Source organism: Anolis carolinensis, chromosome 2, assembly GCF_035594765.1.
Source record: "Anolis carolinensis isolate JA03-04 chromosome 2, rAnoCar3.1.pri, whole genome shotgun sequence".
Classification (NCBI taxonomy): domain Eukaryota; kingdom Metazoa; phylum Chordata; class Lepidosauria; order Squamata; family Dactyloidae; genus Anolis; species Anolis carolinensis.
In genome coordinates, this window is record NC_085842.1 from 258,036,555 (window position 1) to 258,057,615 (window position 21,061).

At 38.8% G+C, this 21,061-nt stretch overlaps 1 protein-coding gene and 2 long non-coding RNA genes across 6 annotated transcripts in view; 1 reads left to right on the top strand and 2 right to left on the bottom strand.

Annotated features, from left to right (window-relative positions):
• The window catches only part of sptlc1 (serine palmitoyltransferase long chain base subunit 1), a 31,889-nt gene extending 28,655 nt beyond the window's left edge, over positions 1-3,234 (bottom strand). Inside the window, exons 1-2 of the mRNA XM_003216413.4 lie at positions 3,079-3,234; positions 435-542 (exon numbers count right to left, since the gene is read on the bottom strand). Of these exons, the coding sequence (XP_003216461.2) occupies positions 435-542; positions 3,079-3,141 (171 nt within the window). The 5' untranslated portion in view covers positions 3,142-3,234. The remainder of the gene's footprint in view (positions 1-434; positions 543-3,078) is intronic.
• On the top strand, positions 3,212-12,170 carry LOC134296644 (uncharacterized). Of its 4 annotated transcripts, none has more exons than XR_010003461.1 (5): positions 3,212-3,272; positions 4,593-4,724; positions 5,318-5,447; positions 7,602-7,648; positions 11,366-12,170. It is a non-coding gene; the product is annotated as an uncharacterized LOC134296644 (long non-coding RNA). The 4 variants fall into 4 exon arrangements; XR_010003463.1 differs by having other exon boundaries at positions 5,409-5,447; XR_010003462.1 differs by having other exon boundaries at positions 4,593-5,447; positions 5,561-7,648.
• Positions 11,633-20,230, bottom strand: LOC103277640 (uncharacterized). Its single transcript, XR_505570.3, has 3 exons — positions 18,882-20,230; positions 14,557-14,600; positions 11,633-12,273 (listed from the first exon to the last, which is right to left on the bottom strand). It is a non-coding gene; the product is annotated as an uncharacterized LOC103277640 (long non-coding RNA).
• Positions 20,231-21,061: the final 831 nt, after the last annotated feature.

The window sequence follows — 21,061 nt, forward strand, 5'->3', positions numbered from 1 at the left end:
GATTGAGATGCTGTACAAGATGGTTGCTATGAAACTGGCAGTGATAGCTACCTATTTCAGATTTAGAATATTGTCAATATAATCTGCTTATGAATTAACACATTTAAAAATATATTAATTACATGTCATGTATTTATGACTCACAAAAACCAAATATCAAATGTTGACTCTAAGATCTAGTACAGAAACATAATATACGGTTGAATCTAGAGAAGAGTATGGTGATGCAAAATAATAATCTTTGCATTAGCAGGGGATATCAGCTGCCCGCTATCTTTTCCACATAGTCTTCCCTATAGTAAAGCTCTTTATAACAAAGAATAATATAACAAATATACAATAGTGTAATTCTGTGGAACACATATAGTTATCATGATGAGGGTCTTATTTCAAACATTATATATTCATCATTAGTTCTATTGAAAACAACAAACCTTAGGTGTGAGGTCAGATCTCTCCTGAAGTTTGTATGTTTTTGAAAAAAGTAGTCTGATTATCCATAGAATTAGAATGCCTTCCAAAATAAGATGGTATGTTGGAGCCTAGAAGTTAAGCAAAAGTAATTATTAAAAATTAATATTACTAAGATTGCAATCTCCTTTTTAAATCATTGCATTAGATTCACAATTTTTGCTAAATTCAGATTCAGCTTGGGACATGACAGCTGTGACTGTGTTATAACCGCTTTCAAGAAGTTCAGTATTAGCTTATCAAAGGAATTTTGATGAGAAAAATTGGAAGGATGAAATATGTAATCTCACATACACCTTAGTATAACATGGAAATATTTGATTACTTTGGAACTACAAATGAATACACACACACACATACAGAGAGAGAGAACACATTTATATGAGCTTCTTGAATCTAATATGAACTACAAAAAAAAATCATATGTATTTTGTATTGTTATTGTCTATTCCTGATATGGTTTGTTGATTTATTCTATGTTTTATTTACCAGTGCAGATGAAATATAAGACACTAAAATCCCAGGTTCATGATGGCAGGTTCAGAACATAACCCGTGATTTACTGAACAGCTCGCCATACAGACAAAAGGCTCACTAGACTTACAGAAGACAACCAGAACCTGTATACGTTTATTTAGAAACATGTTTAATTGCTAGTGAGCATCCCTCACAACTTTAACTAATGGTGGATCTACACTGTAGACTTAATGCAGGTTTGAAATCGCTTTAATTGCTGACTCCATGCTATGGAAACATTGGAGCTGGGAGTTTAGTAAAACACCAGCACTCATTGCCAGAGAAAGCGAAAAACCGTGTAAAACTACAAGTCCTAGGATTTCATAGCATTGAACCAGGACAGTGAAAGTGATGTCAAACTACATTAATTCCACAGAATAGGTGCACCTCTTGTTATCTGACGATCAGCAGTCAGTAAAGAAGGCATCCAGATTTAATTTATCTCAATAGCAAACGTCCAATAATTTCTTAAAATCAGGGATTTTCATATTATTTACCAAAACACCACTATATTCAAAAACTGAGTTTCAAGGCATTCATAGGATAGTACTTCAAACTGCTCTGATTTGAGATAAATGTAAGTCAAATTTATTTAAGCAGGCGATTAGCTAATATAGCACGCTCAGATACAACATGATAAAAAACCCCTCCAGAGTCAAAAATAAAAAGAGGGTAGCATTCTACGGGTGGGGTGCAGAAATGTGTAGCACTGGAGGGGATTTATTCAGGGAGTGTGTCAAAGTAATGATCAAACTTTTGCTCCTGGACATTTCTTTATTTAAAGATATATCTCATCTGCTCTTCCAGGGCGCATCTACATCATGCATGGGCAAACTTCAGCCATTTAGGTGTTTTGGACTTCATCTCTCACAATTCCTAACAGCCTACAATTAGGAATTGTGGGAGATGAAGTCCAAAACACCTGGAGGGCTGAAGTCTGCCCATGCCTGATTCTACAGTGTAGAATCAAAGCAATTTGACACCACTCTTAACTGCCATATCTTAATGAAACTGAATTAAGGGAGTACTGGTGCCTCACCAAACTGCATCTCCCAGGATCCCATAGAATTGAGCCATGGCAGTCAAACTGCTTTATTTATACAGTGCAGAGATGTACTTTTAGCTAAGATCCATCCCTGTATCTCTCACCTTTTCTCTCCAAACAGGAACAAACTAAAAAAAAAAAACCTGACTTGCCAAAACCATACATGCTGGCACCACCTCCTTATGTGTAAAATGAAACTGCTGTGATTACACACCTTGCACACCCACACAATTCAAACTTATCCCTTTCTGAGATTTCCCTCCCTTCCTGCCTTGATAACTCAGGCCCCTTCCACACAGCTGAATAAAATCCCATAGTATCTGCGCTGAACTGGAATATATGGCAGTGTGGATCCAGGCCCGTTCTACACAGCTGAATAAAATCCCACATTATCTACTTTATCTAACTGGACTACAGTGTGGACTCAGCTAACCCAGTTCAATGCAGATATTGTGGTATTTTATTCAGCTGTGTGGAACAGGCCTGGATCCACACTGCCATATATTCCAATTTAACACAGATATTGTGGGATTTTGTGCCTTCTGTGCTATAGGACTGCGTTGAAGGGGCTTACTTCTCTTATAACGCACAGGACCCTACAGGCAACAGGCCCTGCCTGGTCTTGAAAGCTAAGCCAAGCCAGCCCTGGTTAGTCCTTGGGTGGGAGACAACAAGTCCTGTAGGATATTTCAGGAACTGGCAAAACCGCTCCTGAGCATCCCTTGCCTAAGAAAGGCCCCTTCCACACAGCTGAATAAAATCCCACATGAACTGCTTTGAACTGGAATATATGACAGTGTGGACTCAGATAACCCAGTTCAAACCAGATATTGTGGGATTTTCTGCCTTGATATTCCGTGATATAGGGCTGTGTGGAAGGGCCCAAAAGTCTATGGAATGCATAAGGCCGCCTTAAACTGATAGGAGACCTACATGTACTAATGGGGGAAAGGAACTCCTGAGATCATCCACTTGAAGCCTCTTTAATTTCGGAGGGAAAGAAGGCGAGGGGCCGCCCGCGCCTTTAAAGGCCGCCCGTCACTCACCTCATAGAAGGCCTGGACCATCTCCACCAGCACCCACTGCTGCCCCATGCCCTCCGCCGCCATCGCCACCAGTTACTTCCGGGTCTCGGCGAGCCACTGCGCAGGCGCGCGTCTACATCACGCCGGCTATAAAGGAGGAGGGAGCCGCTCACAGAGCGCACAAGTTCCGATGGGAGTATCGTCTGTGTTGTGTGGTTGGTTTGGCAGCCTGGATGGGGTTGCTCTTTTTAGTCGGCAGGGATATGGCTCTTAAAGGGATCACTGCACCTATACTGTGGTATTAATGAAGTTTGATACGAGTTTAACTACTATGGCGCAATGCTTTGGAATCATATTTTTATAAAGCCTTCAGCATTCTCTACTAAATAGTCCTGGTGCCTCCCTTGGCTTCTATATTGAAAGTGGTGTCGAACTGCATTAATTCCACAGTGTAGACGTCCCCTTAGTGCTGCAGGGATTATTTACTGGTTTGAGTATCCCTATGTGAAATTCTTGGGAAGTTGAAAATGTTTTTATGCATGCCAGAATTACTTGGCCATTGCATTTCACATGATGTGCACATTGGGTTGCTGTTAGTTTTCCGGGCTATATGGCCATGTTCCAGAAGTATTCTCTCCTGACCTTTTGCCCACATCTGTCGCCGGCATCCTCAGGTTGTTGTGAGGTTTGTTGGAAAACTAGGCAAGTGGGGTTTATATATCGGTGGGAGAAAGAACTCTGTCTGCCTGAGGCAAATGTGAATGGTGCAATTGACCAACTTGATTAGCATTGAATGGCCTTGCAGCTTCAAAGTCTGGCTTCTTCCTGCCAGGGGAAATCCTTTATTGGGAGGTGTTAGCTGGCCCTGATTGTTTTATGTCTGGAATTCCTCTGTTTTCTGAGTGGTGTTCTTTATTTACTGTCCTGGTTTTAGAGTTTATTTAATACTGGTAGCCAGATTTTGTTCATTTTCATGGTTTTCTCCTTTCTGATTAGCCATTCAATGCTAATCACGCTGGCCAATGGCATCATTCACACTTGCCTCAAACAGATAAGAGTTCTTTCTCCTACCCAGGACCTTCCACAGATATAAACCCCACTTGCATAGTTTTCTAACAGACCTCACAACCTCTGAGGATTCAGCCATGAAAGCCTTCGACAACATATTTGCACATTGTTAGTTTTGAATCAAAATATTTTCTTCTTTGCGTGTTATTTATATCCCTGCACCAGATTTTATGGTACAGGATTAATAATGTCTAGGAACATGTCAACTTCTTTAACTCAGCACTTGGTGCCAGGATGAAGACACAGCTCCTTGAGGCTGGAGCTACACTGCCCTATATCCCAGGATTTGATCCCAGATTATATGCTTTGAACTGGATTATCTGACAGTGTAGACTCATATAATCCAGTTCAAAGCAGCTAATCTATGTTGATAATCGGGATTATATGGCACTGACAAATTGTTGTTTTTCTATGCTAGTGATTTTATTTTGTATTGTACTGTGTGTTTATTTCATGCGTTGTTTTAGGCATCTTGTGCCATATGTAAGCTGCCCCAAGTCCCTTTGGGAAGATGTGTTACAGACTGATGAAGATAAATGGAAGCTCTTACGTGTGCCTGTGATCCAGAGTCACTCGCAGAACAATAACATGCCACTCAGGTTTGCAGAACAAAAATATAGAAACTTTACTGATTCTAAGAGATCAAAACACTAAAACAGTAGTATTCACAATGGTCCCTCTGATCACTTACAGAATTCTACAGTCTTAAATAGTCCTTTCTCAGTCCACAAATCTGCTTCAGAGAAGAATACAGTCCTGGTTCTTCACCCCTCTTTTCTCATCAGCAAACAGGCCTCAAAATAGCAAGGCCTCTTTGAGTATACACTGCTCTCTATCAGTACTCAAAATATACTCTCATCCAACACTTAAAATTAATATCACATTGCAACATTTGACAACATGTTCTACTGATAATGTAGTGTACGTACTACAATGCCCATGTAAATTACTTTATATTGCAATAACTACCAGACCCCTTAAAACTAGGATAAGCGAACATCATTCACGCATAAGAAATGGGTCCACTGACTCTTCACTGTATGTACACTTTAACGAAAAAGCCCATATGTACTATAGCTTTAAATTTTGCGCTTTGGAAAAAGTATTGCCCAGACCAAATGCAGATGTAAGAAAACTTCTTCTACAAAGAGAGTCCTTTTGGATTTTTAAACTACAAACTCTATTTCCTCAGGGGCTAAATGATAGAATCGAATACACCTGCTTTCTGTAGTATGTTCCTTACTTAAGAAGCATCCTGGTAATCTTTCATTTGCTCGTTATAGAACTCCACTTCAAACAGAGCCGGTATCATAGATAAGAATGTGAGTAGAGAAGTGTGTTTTTATTACATTGTTTATCATAACCTTTCCTTAGTAACGTTAATATGGGAGTTTCATATATCTATTGTGTATGTTATTTTTACTCCTTTATTTAGCATACTGAGTACAACTTGATTAAAAAACACAACACCCGAGGAAGTGAAAACGAAACAAGGGAAACATCCCGGGGAGACCTTGTTGTGTGTATATCATTTCCTGGTATTGCTATCTACACGAAGAATTCCTTTGAACGTGTATCATTTCTTGGAATTACAAACCAAAAGAAGAATTCCTTTGAACATAATAACTTTATTTTGGAGACTGAAAACCTTACTTCAAGTGATAAAGACCAAAGACTCCACGCAACTCCAGGAAACATATTGACTGGTTGTCTCTTTATGTCCTTCAATAATATTTGATGTCAAGATTATAACATGAAATTATAACATTGTGGATGATATTTTGAAAACTATTATTTTGATGAAAAATACTAGAGCTGTTAGAATATTGATTTGTATTATAAATTGTGGGAATCTGTAAGTGTGTATACACATACACTTTGCTCTACTCTATCAGTACTCAGCCAGCACTGAAAAACTTGTCCAAACCTGTTCTGCAGCAGCAGAACAGAAACAGCACCAAAATCAATCCCCAGATCTTTGCAGGTTCAGCCAATCGGCTTCATGCACTTCATTTTTCAGTTAACACACACAAACCATGACAAGATGGAGACAGGGTACAAAAAGAAAGTTATTATTATCCACATTATCTGATTTGAACTGGCTTATTTTAGTCTACACTGCCAGATAATCCAGTTCAAAGCAGACAATGTGGATTTTATACAGCTATAGTAGAGTCTCACTTATCCAACATAAACGGGCTGGCAGAATGTTGGATATGCAAAAATGTTGGATAATAAGGGATTAAGGAAAAGTCTTATAATTTTACAAAGTAAGCACCAAAATATGTTTTACAACAAATCGACAGAAAAAACAGTTCAATACATGATAACTTTATGTAGTAATTACTGTATTTACAAATTTAGCACCAAAACATCGCAATGTATTGAAAACATTGACTACAAAAACATTGGCTACCAACAAATTGACTACAAAATACGATAAAATTGCATAAAATGAGCTTACAGTAACAACATTGTTGGAAATTAAATGCGTTAAAAGTTTAGTCCTTGCTACCTAGAGAAACAGCTGTGGATCTGGGTGGGAGGCAGATTGTGTTGAATAATCCAGAACGTTGGATAAGCGCATATTGGATAAGTGAAACACTGCTGTATGTAGAAGGGGCCTCAGTCGCTGGTTACGAGCCCCCAGATGGCGTGGTGGACTAAGTGACTTGAAGGTTGGGTTGCTGACCTGAAAGCTGCCAGGTTCGAATCCCACCTGGGGAGAGTGTGGATGAGCTCCCTCTATCAGCTCCAGCTCCATGCGGGGACACGAGAGAAGCCTCCCACAAGGATGGAAAAAACATCCGGGCGTCCCCTGGGCAACGTCCTTGCAGACGGCCAATTCTCTCACTCCAGAAGCAACTCCGGTTGCTCCTGACACGAAAAAAAAAAAGTCGCTGGTTTAGTATATCAGCCAGTGGTTTGTTGTTTGTTTTTTTTTGGGGGGGGGAGGGTTGATCTTATCAATATTTTCCTTATAGTGGGACCATGTGGTCATATTTACTCCCAAACACCTGCCATGGGTGAATTTATTTATTTTTATTCTGTTATCGCTTGAGGAAATGGAATTAATAATGTTTGAAAGATGCAGCCAATGTTGTGATTATGTCTTTGCACTTGATACGTACCAGGAAGTCAGTGCCTGTGAACTCCATAGAAGTGACTTCTGAGTAAATGTGCTCAGGTTGAGCCTGTTAGTCGTGAATCAATGAATATAAAACCTATTTTAGGGTGCATCTAAACTGCGGAATTAATGCAGAGTGATACTGCTTTAACTGCCATGCCTCAATGCTGTGGAGTTTTAGTGTTACGAGGTCTTCAGCCTTCTTTGCCAAATAGTCTTGGTACCTCACCAAATGACACGATTTCATACAGTTGAGCAATAACAGTTGAAGTGGTGTCAAACTTAATTAATTCTACAATGTAGATGCACCCCTAGTTATACTTATTTATATTTTTTTCTTTTCTCCCAGGATGACACCTGTGGTGACTCACAACGGAGCAAACTTTCCCTGTGTTGGTAAGTAACCAATGATTTTGCTTCTGTAAAGATAAAGGCATGTTGTTTTCACAATTGTGACACAGACCTTTGTGCAAGAATGACCTATTAACCTTGATAGTGTTGGGCATGTGTGTTTCACACATTCATTCACTGAAATGTCATTCTTTGGTGGATTTATCTCATAGATAAATAGACTCCAGAGATAAATAGACTCACAGAGAGACACCCACACCATACACAACAATCACTTTGGGAATAATTTTGAAACAAAAGGAAAAGGGGATGGCAACCTGAGAGAGGAGATTAAGCAGATACTACTACTACTCTCCTTCCAAGGACAAGGCAGTGGCTGTTAGGATGGAGGGAGACATTTTCATCTGATTCTGGGCATACGCATGATGGAGTTGTACCTGGAACTGATGGAGGAACTTCTACTTATCCTAACTACTTTCTCATATCCTCACCTCTGCCATCAGTGCAAGGACCCCATTGCTCTGGCCACCAGTTGTGAGGACTTCATAGAGCTTATATTCCTCCTATCATGCTTCAATGCTCTTTCTTAACTGCTGCCACCAGACACTCTGCCTGAACTGAACTTTCCAATGTAAACATTCTAGGACAAAAACTATAATTAAAAATATTAAACAGAAATGAACATAACATGACAGATAACTTATTTGATATATCTAAAATATAGTTCTTGTTTTCTTTCACACACATACTTCCTAGCTAACTCTGATTCTAGCTTTCCTAACCTCAACCCCCTAATTTGTGATAATGCAAAACAGCCTTTTAAAATTCTCTCTCACACTGTACCAATTACCACACCCAACATATAATTATCTCACCACTCTCCATAATATCTAATATATATGTTATCTTAACATAGGATGGGTATCCCCTATCTAAAATACTTGGGACTAAAATGTTTTGGATTTTGGAATGCCTGTAGAGTAGAGTCTCACTTATCCAACACTCACTTATCCAATGTTTTGGGTTATCCAACGCATTTTTGTAGTCAATGTTTTCAATACATTGTGATATTTTGGTGTTAAATTCGTAAATACAATAATTACTACATAGCATTACTGCGTATTGAACTACTTTTTCTGTCAAGTTTGTTGTTAAACATGATGTTTTGGTGCTTAATTTATAAAATCATAATGTAATTTGATGTTTAATAGGCTTTTCCTTAATCCCTCCTTATTATCCAAAATTTTCACTTATCCAATGTTCTGATGGCCCATTTATGTTGGATAAGTGAGATTCTACTGTATTTGTATATACTTACCTAAGGAGATATCTTGGTGACGAGGTCCAAGTCTAAATATGAAATTTACTGATGGTTCATATATACCTTATACATATAGCCTGGAAATATTTTTATAAGCAGTATTTTATTTAATAATCTTGTGCATGAAATCACATTTGGATATACTGAGTCATGAGAAAGCAAAGGCGTGCGTTTCTCAGCCAGCCAAGATTTTGGAATTTCAGATAAGGGATGCTCAACTTGTATCCAATAAATGAAATAACATTTTCCACTGAAAAGTCCAGAATGTCACACTATTGTTAGGTGATACAGCTGCTTCTTATCCTGCAAATATGACTAGAAGTTTAGAACTCATAAAGCAAGTCCCCTTCTGCTTTTCTTGCACATTTTCAGTTGCAGCGACATTTTCTGACTTACCTGTGCTATATTTCTTAAGAGAGCAATTCATCTGGGATTAATGATTATATCACGGATGTGATGAATTACCCATGTAACAGCTCTCATGCGCAAAACATCTAGAAGTTTATGAAACACTGTAATTTCAGTTATTTGTAATAACAGCAGATGGAGAAAAAGTGTTGGGAGTAGGGAGGGCTGAGGTAATAATACATTTCAGATGGTCGCCGGCGGCAAAACTAGCAGAGAAACAGGAACAACATCCTGTAGTTTTTAGCCCAGTCACACCCTCTACTTCTCTGGCTGCTTTGTCTTAGAAGCAAATCTCTGAATAAATTATATGGTCATTAAAAATCATGATCAGACTTCACTTTTTTTGTTTAAAAGCAGCAGTGTGTGGAAGATAAAAACTCACTCTTCCTACATGAAGCTGCTTCTGTTATTATAACTACTTTCTTCCTTGAAAACAATTTCTGTGTTGTGATGTGGGTGCTTAGAAAAAGAAATAAAATTAAAAATGGGTAGATACCACCTCCAAATACCAAGAGGGTGAGTAAAGATAGTCTAGAAATTTGAAATCCTTGAAGATAAATATTGGAGATTAAAAGGAAAAGCTGAAAATTTAATACAAGAGCGGGAACCAGCTAGAAAGGAGCTGATAAGGAGAGGAGACAGCAGAATGCAAGACATTCCTGAGCAGATCTGTGTTAAGTTGAAATGAGCAGGATCTGGAAAATGAGGAGATAAATGTTAAAGAACTGTCAAACCAATCTATTAACCTTTCATTATAACCACAAGTGTAATCTACAATTGATGTAAAGATAGATATGAACGAAATGTCAGGAGAGAATGCTTTCTGGAACACGGACATAGGTAATGTCCCATAGGTTTCCCCATGACATTAAGTCTAGTTAAGTCTGACTCTGGGGAGTGGCACTCATTTCCATTTCTAAACCGAAGAGCTAGCGTTGTCCGTAGACATCTCCTAGGTCATGTGGAGTGCCATTACCTTCCCGCCGGAGCGGTACCTATTGATCTTCTCACATTTGCATGTTTTCGAACTGTATGGCCACACAGCCCAAAGACTCACATAAACCCACGAAAGAAAAAAGATTTGTCTGGACAGACAAATCTTATAGTGAGGTATAGGACAATCTAAAAAAAAAACTCATAGCAACTCAGTCTAAAGAAAGGATCAGATCCTAGTAACTGGAGGGTGAAAAGTACAATGTCTATATATAGTATATCTTTCTGCAGTACTTAAATGCCAGAGTGTTATGCCATGCTTTACCACCATACAAATACTTTCTAGCTTTCAATATTGAATAGCTGTTTAGAAACTGCATTCCAGAGAGCTGATGCTCAGGCCTTGAGATCCTTAAAATACATTTGTCAGCCAGGAAAATACCAGTCAGTAGACCCTGCCAGTTCAGTGGAGTTCATAAAGGCATTGCTGTGTTTACAGACCATGTAATCCAGACCAGAAGGAAAGCAGGAATTCCTTCTGTTTATGAGTAAAGTCTGCATGAAGGTGATTGCAGAACACTTCGAGTCTGATAGAAAGGACTTTGCATCAGTTTAATACCTACAGCCAGAGCTTTACAGAGTATGTTACTGTAATATATAACTAGATTATAGATCGTTTTTCAGTATTGTGAAATCCCAAATAAGTCCCAAACAATAATGTCTAAATTAGACTTCACCTATGGCTTGCCTAATAAGAAGACACACTTGTTAATGCATTTTAGGCACTATTAATCCATCTTAGACACTTTGTAACTATTAACTTTTGAATTATCTACAGACAAGGTATTATCTATACACACACATAATAAAAGTGAAAATCTGTATGTGTGTATTTGGCACGGGTGTCCTCTCACACAGACAGACTCTGGCCTCCACAAACAGACTATAGATCCCACTGCTGAGGCTCCACCAAGTCACTACCTCCAAGGACCTTGCAGATTACAGTGAGCATATCCCAGTATTCCTTTCTCTCTCCATTTGCATGACCCCGCCCACTGACTTTCCCTTAACCCTTTGCTATCCTTTCCTATGGCGCATAGCAAACAGAACCCAGCCAACATCAGGTGTGGACCAAACTCGGCACGCAGACCCAACATGGCTGACTGTGAATACTGGCACGGTTTCAGGGTGATTGCCCTGGGAATCTGGGAGTTGTACTTCACCTCTACCTAGAGAACACTGAATCCAGCAGATGACGGATCTGGACCACATTTGGCACACAGACTCAACATGGCCAACTGTGAATACTGGAGGAGTTTTGGGTGGATTGACCCAAGATTTTTGGGAATTGTAGTTAAGCCACATCCTTTTTAAAAAGTAATGTTTATTAAATAAAAATTGTATTTACATAGGAGAAAAGGAAAAAGTAGATTGGGGAGTATATAGAGAAAAAGGTGGGAAGGGAAGGGAGGTGGGTAGGGGTATGGATAGGGGTGGAAAGAGCAAGGTAATAAGGGCGGTGGGGAGTTTTTGACTTCCAATCTCTTCTGTCAGGTAATCTCCCTTATTAGGATTAATCTATTTTATCTTCTTTCCTTCTTATAATTGTACTCCAGCTCCAAGTTCACTTTTTCATCTTCTAGTTGTTTTCTTTATCATTTCTTCTATAATATCATCTTCATGTTTTCTTGTTTTAGGTAATCTTTAAATAAAGTCCAGTTTGTAGTTCTAATCTTCGTTCCATGCTGTTTCTTCAAGTAATGTGTTATGCAATCTATATTCATTATATCGACCATTTTGATTACCCATTCACCTGTCGTTGTGGTCTCTTTATTCTTTCATTTTAGAGTATATGTTAATCTCGCTGCTGTGATTAAGTAATTGAATAAAGTTTCTTGGTTTGTGTCGAGGGTCATGTCCGTCATTCCCAGTAGAAAGTATTCAAGTTTAAATTGGAACTTTATCCTCAATATCTTCTGCATAGTTCACCCACATCTTTATGCATTTTCTAATGGGAGCATTCATAAAAAACAAAAGCAAAGATTGAGTTTTTTCTAAGAAATAGCGTAACATATGTCCACACTGATATTACTTAACATCCAAAAACAAATAAGGCCCTTTTCAAATAACCCGGGCATTGCCAGGTACCAAAGCTAGTTTTAATATAAAATAAGATTTTGAAATGTAACAACATAGTCATATCATATTACAAAAGCCAGCACACCAAAATAAACAATTGCTAACAGAGACCATTTAAGGTACAACAAGCTAGAACTACCTCAAGAACTCCAGCCAAACACCAAGGGCTCACAGTGCTAAGGTTGATCTTTAAAGCTGCTGAACAATTTTTATAAGATTGTAAAAAAAATATTCGGTTGGTATTAAAATAACATAAAATGAGCACTGAAAGGCTTAAGGAAAGCAGAGGTCTTTTTTTGGTGCTAGAAAAATATTAATGCAGGTGCTGGGCAACTTTCTGTAGAATACACCACATTTTGTGACTGGGGGATTGGGCAGGGACTAGTGAGAAATCTTCCTCTTTCAGAAGCTATAGTACTGGCTTCAGACTGAGGAATTACTTAGAAAGGACTTTTCATAAATTACGTTAGGGCATGAGTAAGAATTTTGAAAAAAGATACCAAAGCACTATGCTGTTTCAACCTTTAATGTTTACAATTGGAACCAAATTAATAGTCAGTAAAGTGAAGATACCAGTTAGAAATATATCTCTCACCATAAATTGGGAATGACTCTGTATGAGTGGCTTGTGTACCTGTTCCATCAAGTTGTAAACATTCTCTCTTTAGCTTGTTTTTTTGAGAGCCCTATGCACTCTAAACAACAGTATTTGTACTATACGAGGGTTGAATGAAAAGTAATGCCTCCACCTTCGTAGCTCCTCAACAAATGGCAGTACTGGTACATGGCAGGTACTGGCTTGTTCAGTAGACTCTCCTCTACAGTTCCATTTGGCAGGAAGCCTTAGCATTGAATGGTTGTGTTGTTAAAGTGTGAAGTATGGAACCCTGCGCAGACAGTCAGTCAATGCGACTTAAGCAACGTGCAGTCATTGAATTCTTGACAGCAGAAGGTGTCACCCCAAAGGAGAAAGGCGTCACCTTCATTCTCATAACGCAAGAGGAGTTCCTGGCAAATTTCAAGTTTGTGTGTTTCATTTCAGGCGTCAGCATCCTGGGTACCCATCGTGCACAGATCTTCTGATAGCCAAGCAAAGCAATAATGTGACCCACATTGTGAAATGCCGATTATGCTTGAAATTTCTCTCTGAGTGATATGACGATTGTCCTGAATCAATCTGTCAACCTTTTGCTTGTGAAACTCGATGGTTGCTGTCACAGGACATCCAACTCTTTGTTTGTCACGCAGGTCAGATGTTCCTACCTCCACATCTTTAAACTTACTCGCCCAACGACACATAGTACTCACATCAACACAATCACTGTAAACAGCTTGCATTCTCTGATGAATCTTCTTTGGGGTGACACCTTCTGCTGTCAAGAATTCAATGACTACACGTTGCTTAAGTCGCATTGACCGACCGTCTGCGCAGGGTTCTATGCTTCGCACTTTAACAACACAACCGTTCAATGCTAAGGCTTCCTGCCAAATGGAACTGTAAAGGAGAGTCTACTGAACAAGCCAGTACCTGCCGCATACCAGTACTGCCATCTGTTGAGGAGTTACGAAAGTGGAAGCCAGGAGCGGCCCTAGCTTTTTTCAAGTTGTAAGCCAACCTAGGGCTGCTCCCCCCCCCCAAAATTACGCTCCCCCATCCCAAACTTAGCGGCGGCGGCGACGACCATTGGGTCGCTCGCCACAGAACTAGGAAGTAGCTTGTATTCTTGCGAGATCTTGTGAGATTTCCGTGAGATCTTGCAGAAATCTCATGAAATGCCGCGAGAATACAAAATACTTCCTGGTTCCGCAGTGAGCGACCCAATGGTTGCCGCCGCCCACCGCTGCTGCTTCGAGGGCGCCCAGGAAGGGCTGTGCCCGAAGCGGGGGCTTCAGTGGTGTCAATGAAGAACCGGGCCTGGTGGAAGCATTACTTTTCATTCAATCGTATATTTGATTTGAGGATGGTGATTCTGCTTAGTTTTGATTGTAATGATATTTTTTGACTAGGAAGTAAAATGGCTCAGTGTTTTCTCTTGCCCTGCAGACTTCAATAGACGGAGCTGGGTAAAACAGGGAGAATCATCATCTTTGTGTGTAGAATCATCCTCTTTGTTGAGGTTCCATCTTTAAAGAAGACGGACAATTTACTTACCCCCATCACACAGGATTGCCTCCTCCCGCCTCTAGTGCAACCATCTGTAGAGGAGACACAAGGCATAGCTCTTTAGAGAGACACCACTTCTATGGGTTCCTTTACTTTCTCAAGCAAAGAGACATAAGGCATTGTTCTTAAAGATCCCATCCCACATGTTAATTGCTGCGCTGGGCTGTGGCGCAGGCTGGTTAGCAGCCAGCTGCAACAAATCACTCTGACCAAGAGGTCATGAGTTTGAGGCCCGCCCATGCCTGCGTCTGTCTCTGTTCTATGTTATGGTATTGAATGTTTGCCTTATATGTGCAATGTAATCCGCCCTGAGTCCCTTTCGGGGTGAGAAGGGCGGAATATAAATACTGTAAATAAATAAACAAACAAACAATTCTCCCATTTCCATGTGCATTGGGAGCTCAGAAAGCTATTTATTCCTGGCTCAATCCCACCCCCACCCCCCCCCCCCCACACACACACTTCTGAAACATTCACAGACAAAGTAGCATGGACAACAGGCAGAAGTCTGCTTGCGCAGTATAAAGGGATCCATGTTACTTTGTCTATTAAATGCTTTAGAAGTTTGTGCCTGGGGGGGATTCTTGCATGGAATAATACATGCCCTCACATTCCCCTTTTAAAGTATTGGATCTATTTGGAAGCTGGTGTTTGAGAAAAATAATAGAGTCTATTTTAGAGTAAAAAAGAAATAAAATTTTATCTAGAATGTTGCTACACCCATAATATGTCCATGAAGTGAATTCCACAAATTTCCACAGATTTGTGGTTCAATGAATTGGTTCTTATTCATAAAGCCCAAATAAACTTAGATAATCTCCTCCAATAGGGACCTGGTTTTCATTTTCAACCTTCATCTGCCGCCCTGTTTCTACATATGTCCCACTACCAAAAGTAGTATAAGGCAAGTAGAGAAGATGTATTTTTATTCCTCCTTGATGCCCCTTTTCCCCGGTAGATTTGCTCCAAGGAGTTGGGAATGCTCTCAAACACTGTAGGAGGGAAGGGGAGACAAACTGGAGAAGGAATTGGCTAAAGTAATATTCTCCCTTTTCTGGAGGAAACACCCGTTCTTCTGGAATACAGGCTGGAGGTATAGCTGACAGGATCTATACTACCAAATAATTCAGTTTGAACTGCGTTATATGGTCACTGTAGACCCATATAATGCAGTATGAACGTTACTGAACTGTATTATATAGGTTTATACTGCATTATTTGGCAGTGTAGATCTAAACTAGGCAGGAATATAATCTGCAATAGTAAATCTCTTCCACTAGAGAGCAGTTCTTCATTGTAAATTATAAACCTTCCTAAATATTGACTTGCAATAGGTCCTATTGAAGTTTGGAACATATAATGGGTATTCTCTGTTAGTGGAGGCTATTTACCTTTGAGAGGACAATCAGAAAAACAATTATTTTTTGGAAACTTAATCTTTCTTTCTAAAATTTAAAATATAAAGTTGAATTTCCAATGCCTAGATATATGAGGTAAACTTGCTAATTACTATTTTCAATTTCAGATGCATGTAACCGATAAGGGCTATTGTTTCACTAGGATTCCTGGAAGCTAGTTAACAGTGCCCAGTATATAGGCTTCACTATATTTAATAGTGCATTAAAGAGAAAAGCCAACAGGTGGATCTTATTTTATTGGTACACCTCCAGTTTGGGACATATTAAATTTGATTTATTTCTCTTCAAAATCAAATCCCAGGTATTCTCTGAGAAGTGAACTGAAAAGACCTTCCCACATGCACGGGTGCAATTTTCCCCTTTGAATCCCTTCCTGTTCACTGCAGGTTTTCTTATCAGAGAGAATTTTAAGATAAAATTAATTTTGAAAGTGTTTATTGTAATTTTGTTTTTGTAAAATCTTTCTTCCAGAATAAGCAGGAAATCTGGGTCCCAGCAGTAAAATAAATAACCCAAGACCATTTGCATGTATGCTTATTTTTTATTTTTCTAGGAAAAGTTAAGCTTTTCTCAGTTTCTCAGTGAGATTTGTAACACTAAAACAGGACCCAAAAGATACCAGAATATTGGGAAATTGCTTCACTTTCTCTTTTTATTCTGCTAAGAGCTAATCCTTACATCTGCTAATTTATTCTGCTTAACCATTATCTCTGTTTTCTCTTTCTCATTGTCTTTTGTTGTGCCTATTACAACCATCCCTTGAGTGACAATCTTTGTTTTGTATCTTGCCAGTGGATGTCTAATACTTGGTCATGTCTTGTTTACCTGTTGCAGATCCTAATCATGTTTTCCTTTTCATCTCCGCACATATATCACTCCGATACAGCATAGCCTCTGCTTCCCACCCCATTCATTTTGGTGATACGTTTGCTGTTTGGTCTCAGATGATTTCAACCTTGATTCTGCTCTGCCTTTATAATCTGTCCTTTGGCCGAATATTGTAAATTGCCCTTAGCCTGACTCATGACAGCTGTCACCGATGCAGGGCAGCCATATGCCCCCACATGTTTGGCTCGGAAAGGCCAAACTTAGCATGGTGGTGTCAAGCTTGCGGAAATGCAAATCAGCAACAGTATTAGCCAAAGACAACACTAGCTTGCTGTAATTGTGGTTCTCCAGCCTTGTGTGAATCGATTTTGAATACGATAGGTGTGTGAGACTATGGCCCTACAGAGGTTTTTGGATTGCAATTCCCATAATCTTAGGCCCCATCTACACTGCCACATAATGCGGCATAGGAAATGCATCGGTACACAGCGGATGTATGACCACTCCCCTTGAAAAAGTTGGGGTTCTCCCCCCACCCCCCATACACATACTGTCTGAACTGCTGAGTAGAAGGACATTTAATCATTAGTTATATGGGCTAGCGTTGAAAGGAATTGTAGGCCAAAAACACCTGGAGGGACATAATTTTCCACATGTGTTGCACAGCTAAAATACAAAGAGACAATCCTAACTGCACATCCTGTCAGCATGTGTTGCGACTACTACCTTTTGTAGCTGACCTGCAATATACAGAGTTTTTATATGCATTACTGCTTGAGTTGTCTGTTAGGAATGGGAATCATGATGTTCCAGACATTGTTAGACTACAACTTCCATCAGCCCTAGCCAGCATAGTCAATGATAAGCAATGCTGAAGTTGCCATTAAAAAAATCTAAAGGGTTACATAATTTTCAGTCTTGCCTTAAGCCAACACAATATTTTGGTGTGAATTCAGTAGAGTGCCTCCACCAGACAGACATTCTTTCCTCCCTTATGGTTTGCCCAGCGGTAATTGCCACCTCCACCTCCCCCTGCAAACATGTAAATGGAAGATTGTAATGTGCCAGTCTTGCAATTTAGCCAAGTAATAAAAATTATTGAAAAATAGTAAGAAATTGAAAAAGGTCATTGTAATGAAATCCTGGAGGAGTGGAAAAGAGTCAGTATTAAGACTGACCTAAAAGGAAAGCACCTGCTCCTTTTATAGGCATCTGGAGAAATATGTGGGACTTGACTTGGCCCTGCATGGGCAACAGCAATAAGTACAGCTGTCAGACTGCTCATTGCCCAAAGGCAATGATTTTTGTACTGAGAACTGGGCCCTAGTATGAGCATTTGTGATTAACTAAATGCAGATATAATTCACACTTAGGGTAAGGGTACAGTATAGCACTCTTAGGATCTAGCATCAGTTGTTTTCTTTAGAATGAAAACAAAAATTAGAATCAGAAATCTTCTGTATAGGGAAGAAGGCTCAAATCATCTAGTTGTTTGGTATAAACCTTGCTTACATTCCACACAGTTCAATGTCCTACAAGCATTTTAGACAGCTGAGTCTAGCATTTATAACAGCCCCAAGGGTCTATCCAAAACAAGACAACAAAAAGAAAGATGCACAGTACAAACAAAACAGTCTCATCAAACTGAGATTTAGCTTTCAAAATTGAGCAAAGAAAAGAAAGAAACAAGAGAGAGAGAGCTACACATAGGAAGCATACCCTTTAACAGTCCCAATATGATAGGGACAGTTCTTATTATTCTCTGTCTACTCTGTCTGATATTGGACTTCGATCTGACATTCAGATGGTAGGAGTGAAATGTAGAAAAAACAAATAATATGTGAACCAGTCTTGAATGAACGTGGAATGCAATGAATTAACATTTTGACTGGGGATCAAAAACAATTTTTAATCATTTCAGAAGCGACTTGAGAAGATACTGCAAATCACTTCTAGAGTGAGAGAATTGGCTGTCTACAGAGATATTGCCCAGGAGATACCCAGATGTGTTAGATGGGAGGCTTCTCTTATATCCCCGTAAGCTATTGCTGACAAATGGGAGCTCACCCCGTCTCACAGAGTCAAACTGGCAACCTTTAGATCATCGACCCAACCTTCAGGTCAGCAGTCCAGCCGGCATAAGGGTTTAACCCATTACACCACCACATCTCCTAATAAAAACAAATGATAAATTGGATTAAATTCAGTTGGCAGTCCCAATCAGAATAAATGTATTGAATACATTGAACCTTGGTAAGTCAACACTTTGATTCAGTATATCTACTCTAGTTAGAATTAGCAATTAGTGTTAGGCTATTGTGACTAACTCTGCAATTGTTAACTTCTGTGCCAATTGCTTCAGTGGATGATTAAACGGACCATAGTTGCCTAAGGATATCTCTTGAGAAATAACTTACCCACAGATCTAAAGAGAAATAACTCGAGGATGAATAAGGGCTCTGAAGAACAAAGTAGATCCATATATTCCAGTAAGACCTGATGTAAGCAGAATCTCTGATGAAGCATTCCATTATGTATTAATAAGCTTAGCTGCTTAAAAGAATGGATGATGAGAAGGCTCCAGGGCAGTAATGGCCAACTACTACAGCAAAAGAGGCCACACTCTTTTCTAAATTGTGCTCAGAAATATTTTGCTATATGCATACCATGATGGCCAGACTCACATAAAGTCATAGTACGGGACAAGAAGGAAATATCACAAATATCACAAATCACTTGGATGTCCACATGCAGTTCCCAAGTAACAATCATCCAACTTAGAAACAATTCATAGTTAAGAGTGGGGACAAACAACAGGAAGTGAAAGTAATCTACCCCTCAGAAGGGAAATTCACTGCTGAAAGAGTTATCATCTCAGGGAAGCTTTATTTTAGAAAGCAGGATTGGTGAATCCTGCTTTCTAAAACAAGCCACATTTTTCAAAATCTTATCACAGGGGCAAAAAGTGAAGTGAAATCTTCTGAACAGGGGACAAACAGCAAAACAACATACCCTGTTTCCCCAAAAATAAGACAGGGTCTTATATTAATTTTTGCTCCCAAAGATGCACTAGGTCTTATTTTCAGGGGATGTCTTATTTTTCCATGAAGAAGAGCTCACATTTATTGTTGAACAACAAAATGAACATTTATTATATACTGTAAAGTAGTTGTCATCACAAACCAGCATAACAGACAAACTATGAATCCTATCAAGAATTTCTTGTTACTACCATTATTTACATGTACAACAGTCTATGGTACCTCTTGCAGTTTAGGTTTCACAAGGTTTCCATGCTGATTTCTCTCTATTCTAGTTTCAATGTAGTCATGAATGATGAATAATATAATATACTATAATAATAATATGATAATATAATAATAATATAATTATATACAATATATTAATGAGATAATATAATATAGGATATAATAATAACAGAAAATGATAATAATATGGTATTAATAGGATAATATAATAATGGGATATAATAACAGAATAGCATAATAATATAATAATAGGATAATTTAATAGAATAATAGAATGGAATAGAATGATATAAAATATATTAATAGGATAATATAAAATGGAATATAATAATAATAACAGAATATGCTAATAATGATAAAATAATAATATGATAATATAATAGAATAATAGTATAGAATATAATGATATAAAATATATTAATAGGGTAATATAAAATGGAATTTAATAATAACAGAATAATAATATAATAATATGAAAATATAATAGAATAATAATAGAATAATAATATAATGATATAATAATAATAGAAAAATATAATATAATGATTTAAAATATATTAATAGGATAATATAATAATAGTAACAGAATATGATAATAATATGGCAATAGAATAATAGTATAAAATAATCAGTTTCATGGCATAGGATAGGAAGATGAGAGGAGAATCCCAATGCGTCCTGTACCTTTAAGGAGCGAAGCCTTGGGGAGGAGTGGGAAGCCCTCTTCCTTCCTTCCCTCCCACCCTCCCTTGCCTGGGCTCCAGGAGCCAATCAGAAGCCTCTGGGAAGAAGGGAGCATGGCCAGGAGGGAGACGGAAGGAAGGAAGAAACGGCAGGGCAGTAGCAGCCACGGAAGGTTCTTCAAGCCTCGGCTGGGGGACAGGCAAGGCAAGGCAAGGCAGGGATGGAGGGAGGCACAGAAAGCAAGCACTTTCCGTCCCTCCCTTCCTCCGGTGTGTGTATGAGTGCTGCTTCTGC